The 18,004-nt window shown below is 37.8% G+C and overlaps 1 protein-coding gene across 1 annotated transcript in view; it reads right to left on the reverse strand.

Moving 5' to 3' along the window:
* Nucleotides 1-822: 822 nt before the first annotated feature.
* The window catches only part of LOC122562038 (ras-related protein Rab-40B), a 75,090-nt gene continuing 57,908 nt past the window's right edge, over nt 823-18,004 (reverse strand). Inside the window, exons 3-6 of the mRNA XM_043714483.2 lie at nt 15,618-15,678; nt 12,141-12,218; nt 8,940-9,162; nt 823-4,231 (exon numbers count right to left, since the gene is read on the reverse strand). Of these exons, the coding sequence (XP_043570418.1) occupies nt 3,963-4,231; nt 8,940-9,162; nt 12,141-12,218; nt 15,618-15,678 (631 nt within the window). The 3' untranslated portion in view covers nt 823-3,962. The remainder of the gene's footprint in view (nt 4,232-8,939; nt 9,163-12,140; nt 12,219-15,617; nt 15,679-18,004) is intronic.

Consider the following 18,004-nt stretch of genomic DNA (forward strand, 5'->3'; position numbering starts at 1 on the left):
TGAATTTATTCTGAACGTGGTTTCAGTTAATTAGAAATGTATTAAAATCTCATTCAACTTTTCTCCTCCCACCAACCTGGAAACAAAGCCAGCTAAACTTTCAGCTCCAAAGGCAGCCGATTGACAGAGGTAACTTTATAGTCTAACAAGTTTCCACAGCCATAAGCCTCATTGTCTATTTATAATGTTCTTGGAGTTAAAAAAGATCTGAAATTTTATTCTGAAACCTGTAAAAAGCTGGAACAGCAGTTCAACCAGATTCTAAACTACTATTAAAAAAGTCAACAGTTTTTTTGGATAGTTGGGACTGCCATTTGTACAACTATGTAAACCCACAATGAAAAGTTTATGGATATAATGAATGAAAAATGCTGATATGTGTTTTGTGCCTTTTTGTACTGGAACTGGTTTTCTTTTTAAACTTTAACTGTTTTTAATGATGGAACTGACTTTGGCTGCTTAACACCACAAATTGTAATAAATGCTGATGATACTCATCCTGAGGAAATAGTAGGATAATGCAAAATTTTCAATGTTATTTTCCCACCTGACAAAATATATTGCCATAATTTTCCATGTCCTACCATTGAAATGAACAGCAAGTATGAGATTTTGAAAATTAGAACCTGGCTCTTCATTATGCAATCCCAGGCTGCCTAGTTTTCAAATGTGTGATGATGTAGGATATACAACTTCATAAACTGACAGCAAGGCACCCTAATAGGAACAGAATATACTGGAAATGGCCTTCCCACAAAAAGGTTATCAACATGTAACACTAAATTTATTTCAGTCTCCAAAGACATTAACTGACCTGCTGTGTATTTCAAGCATTTAGTATTTATTTCAGATTTCCAGCACCTGCATTTGCAATAGATAGCATCCATTTTGTATAGAAGCATTTCACATCAATACCATTATTTTCATTAGGCTGTTTTGGATTTGCACTCAATGTTGTTTGACTGATATTTGGGTTCAAAAGAATCACTACACAAATCAGTGGTCATTGTCCAGAAATCAGCTGCAATATTTTTATTGCATAGTATTTTAGGAGATGAGTAGCATTGGATGATTCCTCTGCGCACAAGATCATTGTTCAACGTGAGAAATAGCAGACGAGTACTTTAGATTGGACACAATCTATAAGAGTGGTCTGAGTGAACCAAATAAGTACAAAGTGAAGATGTTGCATTTCCAGCACTTGGTGGGAAAGTCAGCAAGAGATATGGGAAGCGAAACTTTTGCTTTTGGAGTGACCAGTATTGCTTGTTGAGCTAAAGTTCACAACACTTTTATCATTCAATGCCCAATGAGGAATCTTCTTTCCTCACCAAAAATAGCCCAAGAAACATACTAATTAACATCATAACTAATCAGTCTGCCAATTCAGTCAATACTTTCAATCCCCCCCGACCTGTTATCACAATTCCTAAACTGTAATTTCTCAGAATTATGCTCTGGTCACTCATTATGCAGATACTCAAAATCAAGGTTTTCTGTAAATTAAGCCTAAATTGTATGGCCACTTCAAATTGTTTAAAAACAAAACAGAATGCACAGACAGCAGTTAAGTAAATTCTTGTAAATTTCTATTAATTTTCAATTATTATTCTTAGATAGGCTGTATGTGTTGCTGGCTGGGCCAGCAGTTATTGCCCATCACTTGCCCTTCAGAAGTTGGTGGTGAGCTGCCTTTTTCTTGGTCTTTTTCCTCACCCAGTGCTGTTAGGGAGTTCCAGGACAACAAAGGAATGGCAATATAGTTCCAAATCAGAATGGAACATGATTTAGAAAAAACTTGCATGTTGTGGTGTTGCCTTGCCTTTTCTGCTATTGCACTTCTTGGAGCAAAGTCATAAGTTTGAAAGATGTTTTCAAAGAACCTTGCTGAGATATTGCCGTGCATTTTATACAAACCGCTGCTATTGTTTTGGTGGTGAAGGTGGCAGATTAGGTGCCAAACTATTTACTTTGTGCTGGATGGTAAGCTTCGAAAGGATTCTCGGCATGGCACTCATCCAGGCAAGAGTATTCTAACAAAGCTCTTATTTGTGCCTTGTAAGCAACTTGCTGCAAAAATCTGCAGCTCTCACCTGTTTGTGTTGCCAAGTATTTATATGACCTTTTGGTCAATGGTAACTGCAATGGCAATAGGGGGGAGATTCATTGATGATAACCATTGTTATTTGGGCTCCAGCGTGAAGTGATGCCTTGGTATAAAAGGCAGTCATAATCATCTCCCCTCTGGAGTTCAGCTCTTTATTCATGTTTGGACCAAAGAGGGGTTCTAGTCTTGTTGCCGTTGGAGGGGTGGGGTTCAAGGGCGGAGGTGCAGGAAATGGAGGAGATGCACTGGAGGACACTGTTGACCACATGGGAGGGGAAATTGCAGTCCTTGAAAAATTGCTCCTCCTGAGAGCAGATACAGCGGAGGAATTGGGAGGAAAGGGTAGCAGTTTTTATGGAGAAGGGGGTGTATAGTCCAGGTAGCTGTGGGAGTTGGTGGGTTTTGAATTTGACATAATGATCTTCTCTGGATAACTATGAAGTAATACATTTGTAATTCCAACTGTCAGCAGAGATCGTTCTTCAGAAAGGAAGGCAGAACGAATCAAAGTATTGAGTTTTTCACTGATGTGGTCAAAATCAACATATGTAATTGACTATCAGTTGGTACAGACAGGCCACTTTTTCCTTTGTGACACTTGATCAAATACAGACATGTGTTTCCTGTAGAAGTATTGAGGTAAAGTACAATTCAAAACTTACACATAGAATGCAAATGCAAATACAGAATTGAATACAAGAATTATTGGCAGTTACACCACTTCTCAAAACTTTTTGCATTTCATCAAGATGCAGGTACTTAAAGTAACTGCATCTTTACTCTTTGTAACAGAAGCATTTTGTTTATGAAACCCACCATAGAACAATGGCCCAGGCTGGAAAGCTACCAGTAACCCACTCAAATAATTGAGCCACCATCAGCAATATGACAGGAAAACCTAGGTTGATATTTCAATCTTTTTAAAACAGACACATATACTATCATTTTAAAGTACACTTCTGGTGAGAAAAACATTTTCCCCCAAAAGATATTTTAATTACAAAACATTATGGATAATTAACTCAGAAATCTTTGACCACATACTGTTAACATTTCTACCATCATCATCTTTGGCATTTCTGGTCAGCTTAGCATTATACATCTTAGTTTAATAGTGTTTTTTTTCTTTCTGTACAAAACAACAAATTGTAGTCCCACAAGGAAAATTATATTTACAAATGACCAAGTTAGTATTAATCCACAATAGTTAACAACCACCAGAGGAACTTGAAAATGGATTAATGTACAAATTCATAATAATTCTCAGCATATGATTTTTACATACAAATTTGAAGGTTATTTTCTGGATGGCTGCAAATTGTCAAGACAAGTCACATTCCCAGAAACAGACCTTCAACTGTCAGGAAGAATCCTTTCCTGGTTTCAATATTTAAGAATGTTTTGAAAACAGAGTATAGCTTACAGTGCAATTAAAATTCCAACTCCAAGTATAACTTTAAATATTCAACAACATCACACATGCCTAATTCCTCCAATCTACTCAAAACAATCAATCAATCAGATACAATTCAATTGTCTGGTTCTCATAAAAATGGACAAGTATAATATTGACTTTGAACTACGATAAAACAAACTTTCGTTCCCATCTCAATTGAAACAATCAGTCCAGAGAATCAGAGATCCCTGTGAGTAACACACCTTTTGCAATCACTTTTTAAATTAGCAGCATAATTTCTTACTCCCTTGTGCAAACTTTGAACCAACAGTTTATGGGCCCTTTTCATTTCTACTTGTTGAAGAAGTTCTCTTACTGGAACAGCCAAGATACTGGCATGGCAAGGCGGCATATGTAGTGATCAGATATACAATGTTCGTTTATAACACATGGACATAGCTAAGAGATTTTACAGCTGTTTCGACTGCAGCTCTGTGTCGGACTTTGGGAAGGACGAATGATCTTGGATTTCTTCAGACTACTTTGCTTGCCACCGTTAGGAGTTAGAGAGTAGGAACGTCCATGCATCATCCTAGCATTCAGTCCATTGGCCATAGAAAAAGACTTAAGGTGACTCTTTAAGGTAACAGGAAGGGGTAGTTTGTCCACTAGATGTACATGCGTGCATGAAACAATGGCTCGGCAACACAGATCTTGTAGGCTTAGCACTGCAAAGAAAACAATACATCAGAGATACGAATTAGTTACCTTGGAGTAGTTATAACAGGCCTCAAGAACCACCAAGAATCAATCCCAATAGCAATATACTGCTAATTTATTGCAAGAAATAAAAGATTTGAATTTCAGGCTACACTAAATTTGGTTTTCTGATCTTGCTCCAGACAGGCCAAGGTTGGGCTAGCAAACGACCCCAAAAGGCAGGCAAGGCAACTAAATATGTTCAGATCCTGAGGAAGGAGACCTGAATGAGGTTAATTGGGTTTCCTGATCTGATGAGATAGTTTAACTGCCTGCAGGTGAGCAGTTGGGGTAAGGTGGGGAACAGATCATATACAGTGAAATCACTGAAACAAATAATGGGACAATAAAAAGATTTATCATTGAAAATTGTAAAGTGCTTATTTGCATCAGTGTGAGAAACATTTCTGCTTTTAGATCATCACAAATTGAAGCCTAGTCCCAATTTTCTTAATCATATGTCCTGAAAGTATATTATTGAGAAACATGGTCCTGAAAAAATAGCAAAATGAAAAATGGAAGTCTCAGAATGAAACATTTACTGCCCTAACAAAGATATTCATTACCATAGTAGAATAGAAAGAGGTTTCAGTTTGATCCCCCTCACCTGGAGAGTTAACTGCAATTCTAGCACCGTTTAATAAGAATACTGTTAAATGTGAAAGTTTAGTGCATTGTTTGTTAGCCCATTCACCAGATGGTGGCAGCATACTATACATTCCAAAGCTAGGTTGCCTGTCCAGGAAAGCAGATTTTCTTTCAATCTGTTGTTTTAAACTGACCACTCAGCATAACTCATGGTTCAATCTTGCGTACCCTGTAACAAGCTTTTAAATAAATGCTTGATTCAGCTTGGCAAATTTGATATGAATTCATATTTTTGAGTAAATCAATAAAAATTAAGTTGCAGGTCAAGATAACTCTCAAACTCCTGCACTCCCTTCAAGATTGTTCATAACTTGGGCAATATATTCTTCTATCTGCTTCTTGATTGTAACTGATTGCTGTGAACCAATAGATACTTCATGAATCCTCTGGCTTTTGTAGATTACAGACTTATAAACTTGTGATAGATATTCCAGTGTACTCATACGAACATGGAATTTGAAGCAATATTAGGTTATTCAACCTGTTGAGTCTGTCCCAATCGATCAACAAGATCATGGCTGATCTGTTCATGTTTCATATTCTATATTCCTATCCAACCCCCATAACCTTTGATTGTCCTGCCTAACAAGAATCTATCTTTGCCTTAAAAGTATTTAATAATCTTGTCTCCACTACCTTTGAACGCAGAAAGCTCCAAATTTGGACAACTTAGAAAACAAAGTTCTCCTCATCTTTGCCTAAAAGAGTGGTCTCTAATTTTTAAAGTGGTCTTCCTACATACCCACAGGAGAGACATTATTTTCATACCCATTATATCAAGAGCCATTATATTCAACATCTTATTCAATTCAATCAAGTCAATTCTCATACTCCGGTGGGAATATATCCAAGTCTGCCCAATGTTTCCTCTGGAGACAATCCACTCATTCTCGGCATCAGTCTCATAAATCATCTCTGAAATACCTCCAACAGATTTACATCATTTCTTAAATAAGGAAATCAAAATTGTACACAGTATTCAGGATATGATCTCATCATTACACTGTAAAACTAAAGCATAACATTATTGCTTTTATATTCAATCCCTCTTGTAATAAAGAAATGCTCACAATTGCTTATTGTACTTGCATATTAACGTGTTATGACTCACTCCAGAACTGCATATTTGCAGTTATTCTCTACTTAAGTAATACTCTTACTTATCCTTATTGCAAAGTGAACATGTTACCACGTTATGCTCCATCTGCCTGATATTTGCCCATTCACTGTAACACATTTTGATATGTATATTTCCTATCCTTGTGTTCTTCATCGCATACTTTACTACCTATCTTTGTGTCATCTGAAATTTTAGCTACCATGTGGACACTCTCCTCCTCTAAATCAATGATATAAATTGTAAAAAGATGAGGCCCCAGCAAAATTAATTACATTACAGTATGGAAACAGGCCCTTCAGCCCAACAAGTCCGCACCGACCCGCTGAAGCGCAACCCACCCATACCACTCCATTTACCCCTTACCTAACACTACGGGCAATTTAGCATGGCCAATTCACCTAACCTGCACATCTTTGGACTATGGGAGGAAACCGGAGCACCCGGAGGAAACCCACGCAGACACGGGGAGAACATGTGACATAGTGGGCAGCACGGTGGCACAGTGGTTAGCACTGCTGCCTCACAGCGCCAGAGACCCAGGTTCATTTCCCACCTCAGACGACTGACTGTGTGGAGTTTGCACGTTCTCCCCGTGACTTTTTGGGCCGAAGGGCCTGTTTCCACACTGTAATGTAATGTAATCTAATCTAATCTTGTAATCTAATCTAATCAAAATCTTTGTGGAACTTCATTGTAACATTCTGAAAGTGAGAAGAAGACCCATTTGCACATACACATTGTTTTCTGTGAGCTTGCCAATTTCCTATCCATACTAACAAGTCACCCACTATAAAATGAACCCCTACTTTGTGCAATCATCTTTATGACTCCTTTCCAAATGCCTTTTGGAAATCCAAGTACATCTACAGGCTCCCTTTTATACACACAGCATGTTACTCCTTCAAATAAAAAACACCAATAAGTTGGATTAAAATGGTTAAACTCCATTGATTCAAATGACTTTATGGATCTATGACAAGAAATTGCTTAAAAGCAATAATTTTCATATGGCAATCCAACCAATTCTCTACACACTAACCAGTAAACGCAAGTAAATTAAGAGACACAAACTAAAGAAAAAATTTAAAAGAGAAGTTACAAACAACCTGATTTGGATGGAGAGAAATAAAGAGGATGAAAAAGGACTGGCATGCAATTGTGGAGCAAAGAAACAAAAAAAAAAGGTGAAACTGATTTTGGGCATGATAAAGGAAAGGGACATAGATAGGATAAATAAACAAGGTCTTTTCCTGGGATTGGGGAGTCCAGGACTCAAGGTGAAAAGGGAAAGATATGAAAGGGACCTAAGGGACAACTTCTGCACACAGAGGGTGGTGCATGTATGGAATGAGCTGCCAAAGGAAGTGGTGGAGGCTGGTACAATTACAGCATTTAAAAGGCATCTGCATGAGTACTTGAATAGGAAGGGTTTTGAAAGATATGGGCCAAGGGCTGGCAAATGGGACTAGATTAGATTAGGATATCTGGTCGGCATGGACGACTTGGATAGAAATATTAGATTAGATCACTTACAGTGTGGAAACAGGCCCTTCAGCCCAACAAGACCACACCGACCCTCTGGAGAGCAACTCACCCAGACCCATTCCCTTACACTTACCCCTTCACCTAACACTACGGGCAATTTAGCATGGCCAATTCACCTAACCTGCACATCTTTGGACTGTGAGGAAACCGGACCACCCGGAGGAAACCCACATAGACACAAGAAGAATGTGCAAACTCCACACAGACAGTTGCCTGAGGCGGAAATTGAACTCCGGTCTCTGGCGCTGTGAGGCAGCAGTGCTAGCCACCGTGCCTCCCATAATGGTCTGCTTCCGTGCTGTATATCTCTATGACAAAGGAAAGAAGAGGCAATGGGAATGAGACATTACCCAAGATGGGGAAAGCAATTCCAATGTAATGTAAAGAGTCTAAAAATCCAAGGTGATTGGTCAACGATTTGGTGGAAATGGGATCAAGAAAGCAAAAGGTGAGCCTCATTGACAAAATGGCTTTGAAGAAAGCGTTACTATAAAATTATCTGCTTAGCTGGAAAGCACTTGAAACATCAGGCCATGAAAGATACTATGTAAATGCATGCTTTTCTTTCTTTTTAGAGAGAGTGTGAATGCTGAGGCATGGTGGGGATCTCTTTTGATTGGTGTGTCTCAATTTTAGTTGCTAAAATGTTCATGAGTCTGCTCGCACATGCTGTTCAAGGTTAGGGGAAAAATAGGGAGCAGCATCTCAGAAGAAAACAGATAGCGGAGAAAAGAAACCCACAATTATCTTCTTCCAATGTCATACTAAATTAGTTAATTTTAGCTATATGGAGTGAGAGGTTGATGGAAGCATCAGGAGAGCAATAAAAGATGAGGATTTCAAAGGGATAGGCATCAAGGCTGAAACAAGATAATGGCCTATCGTCAGATATATCCTGAGCCAATGTAGCCCAGTGACAGGGACAATGGATGACAAGACACAGTCACCAAAAGACAACAGAAGAAATGTAATCCAAAGGCAATGAAGACATCCCTAATAGTTCCATTTGGTGGTGGGAGTAAGGAGTGAAAACAGACCTCAGTGCAACTTAGTTGCCTTGATCGTTGTAATGAAATCTGACGCATAGCTCGGAATTGACAAGCCATTGACATCTAGCTAGACTGTGCACCAAGGGAGAGGGATGATTATTTCAATTTATGATTGAAACATCTGGAAGGTAGCATTTTGTACTGATTTCAGGTTGTAATAAACACCACAATTACAAATAGAAAAAGAGTTCCTGTATTTACAGTTATAATATTTTAAGAGTTTCATTTTGGGTGTTGGCACCTTATCTCTTATAACTTTGGAGAGGAAAAATAAATTTCTCTAACTTAACAGCATTAAGAAAATTAAAATCTTACCTCGGTTAGGCCTCCAAAGCCTGTCCATTCCATGCCGCATTAACACGATCCTTGCCAATTCTGTGAATGACTCAATGATGTTAAAGTTGCACAAAGGGCTAACTTCAAAGAATGTCATGCCTTGCCGTTCAGCATAAGCCTGAGCCTGCTCTGTTGATACCTGCCGCTTAAAGGCTAAGTGAAGACGATTTCCAACCAGGATCTTAGGTACACCTGGGGCATGCTGAGTAAAGGAAATCAGAACATTACTCAAAGAGTTGTTTTGTGAGTGAATTAGAAGTTCAGATGTGTGGACAAATGATCCAGTTCTCCAGAACCACAGTAGTATGGATGATTCTTAACTGTCTTGTGAAATGACTCGCAAGCCATTCAACAATATACAAGAATAAAACCAGGCATCTATTCTACATTGACCAAGGAGAGTACTTCTCACTAACATCTGGAATTTGTTCCAAAATGGGGAGAACAATCTCAAAAGACTATTTGAGTAAAATGTGCATTCTTACTAATCTAATCATCAAAGATAGATCTGTCCATGAAGGTATTGGCAGGAGTAACCATAGCATAGCCGTTGAGTCTTCACATTAGGTTCAACTTAGTGGTAGAGTGCACTGGAACTCAAGCCTCACTATTGCTGAAGTTGTCCCATGAAAACTGAATATCCAACATTTTCAATTTACCCGACTGACAAATCCATTCTACCAGAACCCAATAAGTCAAGGGACCAATATTGGTTCAACAAAGATTGCAGGAAAGCATGATTGGACCAACTATACCTAAAAACAAGATCCAAACCTGCTAGCCCATGAGGCTGCATGTAAAAAAAAAAATTGTGGAGCAGCATGCTATATGGTAAAGGTAAATAATCTCAGAACCAACTGGTCAAATCAATATTTTGCAGTTCTGTTGAATGCAGGTTTGAATAGTGGTGGGCAGTTAAACAAATGGGAGAATGCTTCTCCATTAACAACTCCATCTTCAATAAAAGTAGAGAAAATACAACACACTGCAAAAGTGAAAGATGAAACATTTGCATCCATCTTCTGCCTGAAGTACCAAGTGGAAGACACCCATACCTCACCACACAAATTCATCTCTTTTGTCCATCATAGGATCAAGATTATAATGATACTTGGATTCAATTGGTCCTCATGAAATAATATTCTGCAAATCCAACATACACAGAAAAACAAACACGGAGGTCAACTAACCTTTTGTTAGTTGTGTTCATGATTTCATTCAACTTCCTTTTTTCTTAGTTCATGTTTCAATTTAAGAATATTGCTCTCTTTTTATCATAGAATCCCGACAGCATGGAAACAGGTCATTAGGCCCAACATGTTCACACCGACCTTCTGAAGAGTATCCTACCCGGACCCATTCGCCTATCCTATTACTTTACATTACCATGACTAACTCACCTAACCTACACATCTTTGGGCAATTTAACATGACCAATTCACCTAACCTGCAAATCTTTGGACTCAAACCAGAAATAACTTGACTAACACAAACCTATTTGAATTAGTCCATCATAACAACAAGTTCTGTATTACAATTTAATGCACCAATTGTATGAAAGCATTATCTTCATAAGACTTCTTTTTTATTGCATAAATCAGAACAGAGACAGATTTATCCTAGGTTACAGAGGGAGCTAAGGGAAGATATTGCTGGAGCCTTGACAGAGATCCAGCAGGCCAAAACTGTCAAAAGACTGGAGAACAGTGAATGATGTTTCTTTGTTTAAGAAGGGCAACAGGGGTAATCCAGAAAATCATAGGCCAGTAAGCCTTACATCAAAGGAATGGAAATTATTAGAAAAGATTCTTAGTGACGGGATTTCCTCGCATTTGGAAAAGAATGACCTTAATACAGATAGTCAGCATGGCTTTATGTGGGTGAGATCTTGTCTCACAAATTTGATTGAGTTTTCAAGGATGTGACAAAGATGGTTAAGGCTAGTGCACTGGATGTTGTCTAAGTGGACTTTACTAAAGCATTTGACAAGATCCCTTAGTAGCCTTCTCCAGAAGATTAAGTTACATGAGATCCACAGTGAGTTAGTAAGTTGGATATAAAATTGGCTTGGTCATAGACAGTAGCTGTGGAGGGATGTTTTTCTAACTGTGGTGTTCTGCAAGGATCAGTGGAAAGGGACCTCTGTTGTTTGTAATCGATATAAATGATTTGGATGAAAATGGAGGTAGTCTAATAAGTAATTTTGTACATATATGAAAATTGATGGTGAGCTCTGGATAGTGAGGAAGGTTGTCAAAGGGTACAGCAGGATATACATTGGTTGGTAAACTGGGTGGAGAAATGACAGATGGAGCTTAATCCAGACAAGTGTGAGGTGATGCATTTTGGGAGATCAAATTCAAGAGTAAGGAATACTGTAAATGACATGATCTTTAGGATCATTAATATACAGTGAGATCATGAGGCACAAGTCCATACCTCCCTGAAAGTGACAACACTTGTATCAAGTGGTCAAGATGGCATATGGCTTGCTTGCCTTCATCAGAATATAAAAGTTGACAAATTACATTACAACTGTATAAGAAATTTTAACTGTGTCACATTTAGAGTGTTTACAGGAAGGATGTGGAAGCTTTGGAGATTTTGCAAAAGAGGTTTACCAGGATGTGGCCTGGATTGGAGTGTATTAGTTATATGGAGAGGTTGAACAAGCTTGGATTATTTTCACAAGAGCATCAGAGGCTGAGGGGGCAACTTGATAGAAGTTTAGAAGATTTCGAGAGGTATAGATAGGATGGATAATTTGAGTATTTTTCCCAGGGTGGAAATGTCAAATACTAAGGGGCATGGGTTTAAAGTGAGTGGGACAAGTTTAAAAGATGTGCAAGGCAATTTTTTTTAAATACAGATAATGCCCGGAATGCACTGTCAGGGAAGTTGATGGAAGTAGATATGATAGCAACATTTAAGAGGCATTTAGACAGATTAATAGATGGAGAATAGAGGAATATGAACCATGTGCTGGCAGATAGGACTAGTTTAGAATGGCAGCATGATCAGCATAGATGCAGTAGGCTGAAAGGCCAATTCCTTTTCTGTACTGTTCTATGTTCTCCATTTATCTCCAGTTGAAATTCCAATAAAATTATCTTCATTCTTCTTCAGTATTTAGGTTAGTCACCTTTGCTCATGAACCACTAGAGATGAAAGGTGCCTTACCTCATCTATTTCTTTGATCCACCTGTCAATACCATCAAATGACCAACGATTTGTAATGTCGTAGACCAAGATGACACCCTATGAAAATCAAAGGCAGATGATAACAATCCAATTGTTTCCTAAATATTTCACAATTTACAAAAGAAAGTTTTCTGACAAGGCATTCTCTGACATACCTACCCAGCTAGCAATGCCTATCTTCTCACTTAAAACATATTTTCATTCCTATATTCATTTATTTTCTTCACACTACGCATGACTTTATTCTTCTGACTTTAATTTTTCATACTTTTATTTTTCTGCTCTTCTTCCTTTGTCTTGGCTCCACATTATTTTTAAGCTGCAGTTATTTTGGTTCCTTTCTTGTTTGGATTTTCAGTACTTTTATTTTGTCAACATTTTTTAAACAATTCATGCACTGAATGCTGGTTTCACTGGCTATGCCAGCATTTATTACACATCCCAACTACCTTGAGAAGGTTGTGATGAGCTAACTTCTTCACCTGCTGCAGTTCATCTGTGTAGGTATATCTATACTATGCTAGCAAGTACAACTTTGGTCCAAAGACAGCAAAAAGAACAGGGATATATTTACAAGTCAGGATTATGTATGACTTGCAGATGGTGGCATTTCCATGCATTTGTTGTTATTGTCCTTCTCTATGGTCCAAATCAAGGTTTGAAGGTGGCTTGAAGAATCACTGCAGTGCATCTTATAAATGATATGCACTGCTGTTACTAAGTATGGAGGAATTGAATGTTTAAGGTGGGCTGACACAACTGCAAATAAACAAAGTAAATACTATATGAAATTTAGATAGTGAAATATGGTTAATGCAAATTTTTTATGCATTTTGGCTTTTTAATATGGGCATCCCCTTTGAGACTTGTTGCCTTTGGACAGTTTGCTAATTTTAGAATGATTTTGTCAAACAGTGTAAAGTATCAGAAATGATGTGATGTTAGTCACAAAGTTGTAAGCCACTGATGACAACGTTATCATTCGATGTTTTACTCTTTATTAATAACCTTTTAAAAGTTATTTACAGATTATTTCTCAATTGCTTTCTACAAATGCAACTAAATTAAACATTCCATCTGTACCATTCAATATGTTTCTTTCTTCAATCTCTATGTTGCTGGTGATTCAAACTTCCTTATCACATTTCTTACCCTAGGCTGCTAAATGGAACATCAGATATCACAGCTATATCTTCCAAGCTCAAAGCTCAAATTAACAAAAATACATTTTCTTGTCTATGCTACCCAAATTGTGCTTTATAATAGTAAATATAGTGGAAGTAGAAAGATTAACTGGAAAGATCTATGACCAAGAGTACACAAACTTCTGGCTGCAAGGAAGATGCACTTTATTCAGAACAATGAAAAGTAATTTTAAAAAATTGTTCTGCATTTGGTTCTTTTATGTAATATTGAAATATAGATGGATACCATATGCAAGGTGACCAATTAATCCATTGTCCCTGTGCCAGCTTAACAGTAGAGTGTTCACTTGAACACGTTCCACTGCTTTCAAGCCAGAACTTTGTATATTTTCCCTTCACGTATTTATTCCATTCAATGAATGTTGCAATTAAATCTGCTTGCATCCAAGCGTATCAAAAGTTACAGGGAGAAGGCAGGAGAAATGGGGTTGAGAAACATGTCAGCCATGATTGAATGGCAGAGCAGACTTAATGAGCTAAATGGCCTAATTGTGCTCCTCTACTTTAGGGATACATTTTGAGTTGGACTCCAGAACAGAACCCATTCACAACCCAGTGGACTGCAAAGAGATTACCTCTGAAAATCTGATCCATAGATTCTTGTGCACCTGTTACCTTAATTTATTGGACTTGTTTACTACTTAGATAGTTAATGAATTTTAAAAGCTGTAGTCACTTTCATTTAACAGGCTCTTTGATGGATAGCAATATTTTTTCCACTTCTGATCCACAGTCCAAAAATAAGGAAAAATAAATATATGTGAACTTTACAATGTGTTCTCTACCCCCTACTACAGCTACCAAAGATCAAAATCTGAGAACAGGACATGCCTGAAGTACTGTACAATGACCAGATAGGATGGCAACAACTATCTTTGCAAATGTAATGAGTAATAATGAAGGTGGACATGAATAGAATAGAATAGAATAACTATTGATATCCCACGAGATATCAAACATTCAAAATTGAGCCATTAACAAAACGTCAACAGGTAATACAAGAACAATTTATATTTATATTACAACTTTAATGTCATAAAACATTGTAAAGCATCATACACAAGTGTTATCAGAAGATTCAAGAGATGGAAAACTTTGGGGGAAAAGAGAATTCCAGTGCTTACGTTCATGGGAATAGAAATTGATTGACAAGGAATGATGAAAATCAAGGGTGTAGAAGAGGCCAGAACTGGATTAGTTGGGTCATTGAGTACTGCCCTGCTCATCTTTTACACTTAACTGAAATGGAGACGGAGTCTCATTTAATATCTCATCCAAAAGGCAGTAGTTGCAAAAAGATTATATTTCCATTGTGTGTTTGAATTGTGTGATGCTTGTTATGGAAGGTGATGATATTTTCACTGTTCTCAGCACAGAGTTGCAGGAAGCTGGGACGCTGCTCCAACAAGCTGTTTGAGAGTACTGAAACAGTGAAAGGTCATGGGAAATGCTATGCATCACCAGTACATGAGTGAAAAGCTGACCTCATGAGTCAAATGAGTCTTTATTACTTGTGGTTATGTTATGGTAAGGAATTAGTGTTGGATTTATAAATTGCATGAGATAACAGAACAGATGAACCACAAATGTAGCTAAAGCAAAGAACAAAAACAGTTCTCTCAAAAATAAAAGGATTAAAGGTTTTTTTTTCCAAAAACCTGTGTTTTACTATCGTCAAGTTACCTCATGATTAGCAAACTAAAATCTTCAATCAGTTCATGTAGACATATACTTCATATGTAGCAGTTGCACTGTAAACATTGCAGTTCAAACAGTGAAAAGTTAACATTTACATCAAGATTTCAATTAAAATCTATTTCATTGTACTAATCAAGCTGTTGTGCAGTTTGCAAAGATGGTCATTAATTTTTGCTAAACAAGCTATGAAGCAGTAATTTATGTGAATCCATACTGTATTCTATTGCTTACCAGGAAGAGAGATCCATTGATGGTAAATAGAAACTGAAGTACTTCAGGACATTTCAGAGTGGTTCACCAAACCAAAATGTGTCATATAAATAGTGAAGACATACCCAACCAGGAATTTAAAAAACATTTTTTCAAAACAAAATAAACGTTATCTTCACATTATCAACTTTTTAAAATTGGGACTGCTCTTGCATCTTCCACTTCAAAATTATTTACGCATTCTCTTAGTGAATAAAAATGCTATTCAACCTTCAGGTATAGCACGTGAAGACAACATGTTCAATAATACAAATTTTAGTTCAAAAAACATAGTTTGCTTTACCTGGGCTCCTCGAGAGTAGGAACGGAAGATGGTGCAGAACCTGCCCTGACCAGATGTATCCCTGTAGATAAAATTAAACAGTAAACATTTTTAAAAAATCAATTAAAAAACAAAGAATGTTGCCATCATTTGATAAAGGAACAGAATTATGCATTTTTCAAACTTACATATTTTACAAGCACAGACTTGCAAGTACAACATAAAGATTGCAAGTAGAAAAGATGACAGCAGCATGTTTCTCAACCCCTTTGGTCCACCATTGACAGTGTTTGAGAAAAATGTTCCATTGTAAAAAACAGAGTATTGTGGTCAGTGCAAGGAATACAGTTTAAAATATCTGAAACCATTTTTCCCAGCCTTTGCTAACACCACACTGTATTTAACATATATAAAGATGTGAATGTAATAACTTGATGGATGGCACGGTGGCACAGTGGTTAGCACTGCTGCCTCACAGTGCCAGAGACCCAGGTTCAATTCCCGCTTCAGGCGACTGTGTGTGTGGAGTTTGCACATTCTCCCAGTGTCTGCGTGGGTTTCCTCCGGGTGCTCTGGTTTCCTCCCACAATCCAAAAACGTGCAGGTTAGGTGAACTGGCCATGCTAAATTGCCCGTAGTGTTAGGTGAAGGGGTAAATGTAGGGGAATGGGTCTGGGTGGGTTACGCTTCGGCGGGTCGGTATGGACTTGTTGGGCCGAAGGGCCTGTTTCCACACTAAGTAATCTAACCTAATCTAATCTAATATCACTGGTCTGGGGTTAAGTGCATCCCTGCACCAGGCAGAACTCTCTCACAGCTGCACTTCCATGATTTTAATTCAGTGTTCTGTCCTTTCTCAATGATTTAACAAATAAACATATCACTTGGTGGGATTTTTGAACAATGAAAATCCAAATGTAATTATGGAGCAGTACCAGGTTAGGCCAAACATGGGAAGGGAGAAAAGTGAGACTTAAGGACAGCGGGAGATGTGGAAGAGAAAATAGGCGAAAATTAGCTTCCTTGAAGTCCATACATCTTTTTGCACCCATGCCCATCTTTCACGGTTGCAGGGGCCATCAAGAGTGCACTGGCAGTTAATTCTGTAGCTAAACACGAATTGAAAAACAAATAAACAAATTTCCTTCAACAGAATCACTTCGGGGTCAAATAATTTGAATATTTTAAATAATTACATTAGCCTGTGTTCTGCACTTTAAGATATAAATAAACTTGAAACGCTGAAGATTATCCATAGCTTGTGATTTGTTAGTAACTGCGTTTTCAGTCTTTCATGTATGATAAAGAAAATATTAATTATTTGCGACTGTTCACAAGTGCTTAGTTGTACAGGTTTCATTGTTCACTGTACACAGTTCCAAAGAGTCACTGAATTTGAAACAGTTTTTCTCTCCACAGATACTGCCCAACTGGCTGTGTTTCTCCAACTCTGTTTTCAATTCTTTCACTTTTTTGCTCTCCAGCATTCACAGTATTTTGGTATTCGAAGGAACAAATAAAGATGAGCAAGAATTAGACAATAGGCCAGTGCATTTTTATGTGGGATAGAATGAAAGTAGCTTTTCAAGGAATGCTTTGTTTCATTGAAGGGTGGTGAACAATATAGGAAATCTAATGGTGTGCGCAAGATAGAATAGCAATTAAGATTACATAAGTTCAGATATTTGCATACACAAATGAGAGAATGAGGGGGTGTGAGAACAGCACTGTATAAAACCAGCAAGGTTAGAACCTTGAATTTTTTTTCTTTAATTATCCACCTTAGTAGATGGAGGAAAACTATTGACATAAGGTGGAGAGAGTAAGTGAACATATTCTGGGGTGGGGGAAGGAGGTTAGTCACTACTACAGGGAGCAAGACATCATGATTTGAAGCTCAGAAGAGAGACAGAAAAAGAAGAAAGGTTTAGGATTGTGGCAAGGTGGAGATACAGGATGTGACTGACAAAGAGACCAATTTAGGTTTTCTTGAGGAGCTGGGAGGAGCTCTCCTGCTCCTGCTAGCTGACAAGGGCTGCAAAAAGGAAAATTTATTTTCTTCAGCTCCCAGTTCCTTTTCAGTACCAGGTTTCCCAAAACCTTGGAAAATGGCAACTTATGTGCCAACCATTAAATAGTTATATGTCAGGCTTCCAGTTGTGCTACAGGAACCAGATTTAAATATGTTAACAGAGTGATTTATTTCCAATGTGGGACTTTCATGATAAGAAAACTGTTGCTGTCAAAACATTTCTGCTAATCCCATGTCCCTGCTAAGTAGACCAATCTGCTCTCCTTGGCTGCAGCAGTACGTTGGTGCCTTCCAAACCAACTGGACTTCAACCTGTCCGACTGACTACTGTGAAAACCGGCAGAAATTTAAAGGGACACTGCAGTTGAAAAATATA

This window comes from Chiloscyllium plagiosum, unplaced genomic scaffold (assembly GCF_037043375.1).
Source record: "Chiloscyllium plagiosum isolate Xiang-an unplaced genomic scaffold, Cpla_swu_hap1 HiC_scaffold_25, whole genome shotgun sequence".
In the NCBI taxonomy this organism is placed as follows: domain Eukaryota; kingdom Metazoa; phylum Chordata; class Chondrichthyes; order Orectolobiformes; family Hemiscylliidae; genus Chiloscyllium; species Chiloscyllium plagiosum.